Below are 6,002 nucleotides of genomic sequence, written 5' to 3' on the forward strand. Positions count from 1 at the left end.
CTGCGGACTCCGAGCGGGCGGGGCGGGGCGCCGGGACGGGGGCGGGGCCTCGAGCGCGGACTTAAAGGGCCAGGGCCACCGTGCAGGTGCGGCGCGAGCGCGAGAAGTGGAGAGGAGGCGCTTATTGGGTACGGGCCCACGCGAGGTCCTTCTTGGGATCATGAAGACTGCGAGTTAATTTACTTATTTATTCATGATAATTAAGCTAAAAATATATTAAGGGACAATCTGAAGGACGATCCCAAAACCTGAGCTTACATCAGATGTGGGGAGCCAGCCACCTGTGGAGCGGAACCCAACCGAGTTGTTCCTCAGGCTCTGACACGACCCATATGAGACCCATTCTTTGCTTGCAGTGGCAAACTTGGAGCAGGGTGACCGAGCCATTTGACTTTGTTAAAGCTCTGTACTTCAATTGTCCTTTCTGTAAAATGGTGATGGTGTTGCTTGCTGTAATTAATCTAATTAATCTTCGGATGCTGTGCTCATCTGCTTCGACATTAGCCGACCAGAAACACTGGACAGTGTCCTCAAGAAGGTGGGAGCCTAGGGAAGCAGGACGGCTAGACTGAGGGGGACCAGAAAACACATAGGCCGGGAGGAGGGAATTACAGCTGAGCATGGCCATCACGGAGAGTGTGTGTGAAGCTCTCACCCTTCCCAATCCCCCCCTGACTTCCTGGAAATCAGTCCTCAGAGCTGGATATGGCATCTGGGGGAGATGGGGGACAACAGGGAGGAGTACTCAAGGGACTTCTCGTCCACCCTCCCCATCTCCTTGGGTGTGGGAGCCCCAGATGGAGGGGATAGGAATGCTGCTGCTGGAGCTCAGGAAAGCCGTGTGGTCTCCTCTCCAGGCCCCTATCTCCATGAGAAAAGCCCATGGTGAATGGACAGAAGTCGGCTAAGGCAGCCCCAGTTCCCAGGGAGGGGAAGGGAGGGCGGGATTGGTCTGTTCCCAGGAGCAAATTTGGGAAAGGGGATGGCAGACCCTTCATGGCCACTGAGGTAGAAGCAGGGCCCCACCCCTGCCCTCTCCTCCCTTCCCTTCTCCCACACCCTTCCTGCTTTCAGCCCAAGCCCACCACTCTCACCTCCTTGCTTACTTACATGGGAGAGCCCAGAGAGGTGCATGGTAAAGATAAAATTAAATCGAGTATCCTCTATTTAAAGAAGCGCTTTTAAACGGTAAAAGGTGCCATGCAAATGCAAAACAGAGGTTTGATTATTGTTAGACTCCGAATCAAGCCTGAAATCACTTTAGAGCTTGTCTCTGGCTCCAGAAGGGCTGTCACCCTGGGCAGTTCTTTCTTCCTCTTCTTTGTCCCCGTCTCCGTCTCCCCGAAGCATCCACCAGAGGACGCAGCTTCCCCAAAACTTTCCACCCTGCGCTTGGCTGGAGAAACTCTGTCCTTGCTTCCCTGATCGCCCGGGCCCGCGGTTAAATCACCGCAGCCCCAGGCCAGGCCGTCCGTTGCCGTGGTAACGGAAAGCCAGGGCGTCACCATTGTCCGGGTGGGTGTGTTGGAGTCCTTGCCTATACATCCCCAAGACTCCCTGCCGGGACTTTAGAGTAGGGGAGGGAGACCGAACCAAAAAGACGCCCTCTTTCCCCCTACCTTCTCGCGCCCCCTTCTGTTCAGAAAGTGGATGGCTTCCCCCGCGCGTGTCCGCATTAGCACACCGGCGTTCACGCGTGGTACGCAGAAGGCCCAAGCCTCGCGCTTGTGCAGCTCCCACCCTACCCCTCAGAACTTTCCCCGAACTCTGCCCCTCCCCCATCGCTAAGGAAGTCAACTCAGTCTAATAACCCGGTTCAGCACGTCCCAAACCCGCAGGGGCCCACTAGACCAAACCCGCGCGCTAGAACCTTTCTCCTGAGCCCCAGTTTCCCCGGGGCTCCGCCCCGCTCCTCTGGGCCCCGCCCCCAGGCAGTGAGGGGCGGGAGGCGGGGCCGGGGGCGCGGCCGCCGGGCTGGGGGCGGGGCGCAGGGGGGGGGGCCGAGGCCCCGGGCGGGGGCTCGGCGCGGGCCCGAGAGATGCCGGTGTCGGCGGCCCGAGCGGCTGCAGCTGCAGCGGCGGGGGAGGCGGCAGCGGAGCCCGGGAGGGGGGCTGCGCGGGGGGCCGGCGCGTAGCCGGGACTATGGAGGGGCAGAGCGGTCGCTGCAAGATCGTGGTGGTGGGGGACGCGGAGTGCGGCAAGACGGCGCTGCTGCAGGTGTTCGCCAAGGACGCCTACCCCGGGGTGAGGAACCGGCGTCTTGGGAGGGGGGCGCTGAGGCCGCGGGGGTGGGTGACTGGGGCCTGGGGGACGGACGGAAATGGGTGCTGGGGTAACCAGGGATCAGAGAGAGGGGCTTGGAGGACTGGGGAAAGCGTTGGGGTTTCTGAAAGGACTGCAGAGGTTTTGGGTGGGAGGCATTGGGGAGCAGGGTGAGATGAATGGGGTTTGGGAGAACCGGAGGATCCCGGAGGGGGCGCTAGGGGAATGTCGGGGGTCTTGGGCATTGGAGAGGGGAAGAACTAGGGCCTGAAAGGACCGGGAGGGGGTCCGGGAGCCTAGCAGAGATTCCGCTGAGGCAGCTGCTCCCGGGATCTCCCCTTTGCCCAACACCGGACCAACTTGTGTCCTCGGGCTGGGCTGCACGGGGTGTGGGAATGAGGAGGGCATTTGTCTGGGGTGAGCACTGGAGGATCTCACCTTGAGCCATTCGTGTCTGCAGAGTTATGTCCCCACCGTGTTTGAGAACTACACCGCGAGCTTTGAGATCGACAAGCGCCGCATTGAGCTCAACATGTGGGACACTTCAGGTAGTCAAGTCCCTCGGGGTCACCCTGACTTCCAGGGCCCCCACCCTGCTCCCTCCCTGGACTAGACCCTTAGGCTCCAGGTCAACCCAATCCATCCATCCTATTCTAGGAGGAAGGAAAATTAATTTTCTGCTTAAAGCCAGGAAAACTAGGCAGAGCTTTCAGAGACACATAGAAACCTTGTCCTGAGGGAGAAAGCCCAGTATCCCATCCCCTCAGCTCCATTCTGCATACCTGGGAAAGTTGGGAAGGAATGGCTTTTATTTTGGAACATGTTTCTTAGGAGATAGGGCTCGGTTTAGGAAAGACATTTAGAATTTCTTTCGGGGGCAGGAAACTGCTTCTCTAGACTGAACTATAGAAATCTGAGATCAAGTCCCGGGAGGGTGGGAGGGCTCTGCCCCTGCCCCTTCTCCTACAAAAAGGGAGGGATTTTTTGTTTTGTTTTAAATTTTTACTTGGCTCCCCTGGAGAGCTTTAGAAAATGTCTGTCAAAGCCCAGAAAGCACATGCAAAATTTTGTGAGAATGTTGAGAGATTTCATGAGCTTCTCAAAGACTCAGAAAAGATTAAGAATGATTACTTTTAGAGAACCCCCTAGGGAAGTGGAGAGCTGTTTTCTGCCATCTAACCTCCCCTCTGTCTACTCCCTTCCTTGGAGAAACACAGACTCCTTGATGGGTATTAATACCTGCTCTTTTCCATTCTCTGCTCAGAGTCCCTTGACCAGGATTGCTAAGGTCTCCCATTCCCTTCCAGGCCTTCTGCACACTCAGGACCCTCGTCTGTCCCCTCCCTCCCTGTCTTCTCTCAGGTTCCTCTTACTACGATAACGTCCGGCCTCTGGCCTATCCTGATTCGGATGCTGTGCTCATCTGCTTCGACATTAGCCGACCAGAAACACTGGACAGTGTCCTCAAGAAGGTGGGAGCCTAGGGAAGCAGGACGGCTAGACTGAGGGGGACCAGAAAACACATGGGCCAGCAAGAGGGAATTACAGCTGAGCATGGCCATCACGGAGAGTGTGTGTGAAGCTCTCACCCTTCCCAATCCCCCCCTGACTTCCTGGAAATCAGTCCTCAGAGCTGGATATGACATCTGGGGGAGATGGGGGACAACAGGGAGGAGTACTCAAGGGACTTCTCGTCCACCCTCCCCATCTCCTTGGGTGTGGGAGCCCCAGATGGAGGGGATAGGAATGCTGCTGCTGGAGCTCAGGAAAGCCGTGTGGTCTCCTCTCCAGGCCCCTATCTCCATGAGAAAAGCCCATGGTGAATGGACAGAAGTCGGCTAAGGCAGCCCCAGTTCCCAGGGAGGGGAAGGGAGGGCGGGATTGGTCTGTTCCCAGGAGCAAATTTGGGAAAGGGGATGGCAGACCCTTCATGGCCACTGAGGTAGAAGCAGGGCCCCACCCCTGCCCTCTCCTCCCTTCCCTTCTCCCACACCCTTCCTGCTTTCAGCCCAAGCGCACCACTCTCACCTCCTTGCTTACTTATATGGGAGAGCCCAGAGAGGTGCATGGTTTCTGCGTGCTGTGAGCAAGGATTCACCCCGTGCTGCCTTCTGCCCCCGCGTAACTCTGTTTTCTTCCTCCAAATAGTGGCAAGGGGAGACTCAGGAGTTTTGCCCCAATGCCAAGGTTGTGCTGGTTGGCTGTAAACTAGACATGCGGACCGACCTGGCCACACTGAGGGAGCTGTCCAAGCAGAGGCTTATCCCCGTTACACATGAACAGGTGGGACCCTTGATCTCTGACCTAGTCCCAGCCTAGACCTCTCACCTCTGCCCCTCTCAGCCTCTGATTTGAAAACACCCTATTTGGCTAATCCCTTGCCCTGGCCTCTGACCTGATCCCTTGACCACCCCCTGCCCTCAGCTTCCCTGCCCCTTGCTGAGCTGCAGGCTAAGCCCTGTAACTCTCTCCACTCACTCCATCCTTCCAGGGCACTGTGCTGGCCAAGCAGGTGGGGGCCGTGTCCTACGTGGAGTGCTCCTCCCGGTCCTCTGAGCGCAGCGTCAGAGATGTCTTCCACGTGGCCACAGTGGCCTCCCTCGGCCGGGGCCATAGGCAGCTGCGCCGTACTGACTCACGCCGGGGACTTCAGCGATCTACTCAGCTGGCAGGACGGCCAGACCGGGGAAACGGGAATGGGACCGGAAACGAGGGCGAGATACACAAGGATAGAGCCAAGAGCTGCAACCTCATGTGAAGGGCCCCGTGGGCAGACTGAGGAGGGAAGGTGTAGGCACAGTTGTCCCCCTGCTGGCCCCCGGCCTCCTGACCTCCTGACTCTGGCTGGGACTTTAGGGTGGGCGAGTGAGCAGTTCTCCTGGGCAGGGAAGCTGGAGGCAGAAGGGTACCGCCATTCCCCACATCCTCATTCAGCTCCTCTCCAAGGCAGGTTGAGGGAACTAGCAGAACAGGCATCTGGGCTGGGAGCTGGGATGGGGCCAGGGGGTTGGGGAAGCTGGCATCAAGCGGTGACCTTGGTTGAGTCTCAGTACATGAAGGGTGCCTTCCCTCCCCACCTTCAGTTCCCATATCCTGGTCCTGGCTTCCTTCCCCAAGGAAAGTATCCATTCTCTGACCTTCCCTCTTCCTCTCCTCTCACTTCTACAGCTGTTCTCACTCATCCTAACCTCCAGGCAACATGCACTAAATTAAAAAGCAAGTTGAGAAGCCTCTCCCCTGATTTACCCACCAGTCTTAGCTCCCTCCCTCCCTTCCCCCAAGAGTCCCCAAATAAAGCCCATGTCCATGGAAAACGACTGTGGCTTTAGTTTTGTTGCTTTCTAAAAAAACAATCTACCAGTCTCTAGCAGCAGGAGGGAAAGTTAGACTTCAGTAAGAACTTCCCTGTCGATGCCCACAGATGGAGCAGAGGAAAAAGCTATGGGTTGGATCAGCAGTGTCCTTTTCGGAGCCAGAGGCGGGAGAGAGAGATATCTTGGGAATATTCATGTCAGTTAATGAGCCAGACAATCCTAGAGCCGTTGGGGGTTTTAAAGTGGACTGATGTGCAATTCTTTACTCAGCCCAACGGGGGCCCCCTGCTAATGTGGGAAGGGTCCGGCTGAAGTTGTCCAGGCCCCTTGCTCACCGTGTCCAGCCCCAACTTGGAATCTGCTGGTGCCCTGGGAGCTGTGGGTGTAGGGAGGGCATCAAAAGCCTCCACATCAGGGTGACCCTGT

General features: G+C 57.3%; 1 protein-coding gene across 1 annotated transcript; it reads left to right on the forward strand.

The window, feature by feature from the left end:
- The first annotated feature begins 1,996 nt into the window (after positions 1–1,996).
- On the forward strand, positions 1,997–5,579 carry RND2 (Rho family GTPase 2). The gene is made up of 5 exons (XM_032615489.1): positions 1,997–2,244; positions 2,723–2,810; positions 3,625–3,734; positions 4,411–4,545; positions 4,754–5,579. Exons 1-5 carry the CDS (start codon positions 2,143–2,145, stop codon positions 5,018–5,020), a joined length of 702 nt encoding a protein of 233 aa, XP_032471380.1. The 5' UTR covers positions 1,997–2,142; the 3' UTR covers positions 5,021–5,579.
- Positions 5,580–6,002: the final 423 nt, after the last annotated feature.

Source organism: Phocoena sinus, chromosome 20 (assembly GCF_008692025.1).
Source record: "Phocoena sinus isolate mPhoSin1 chromosome 20, mPhoSin1.pri, whole genome shotgun sequence".
NCBI classification, from domain to species: Eukaryota; Metazoa; Chordata; class Mammalia; order Artiodactyla; family Phocoenidae; genus Phocoena; species Phocoena sinus.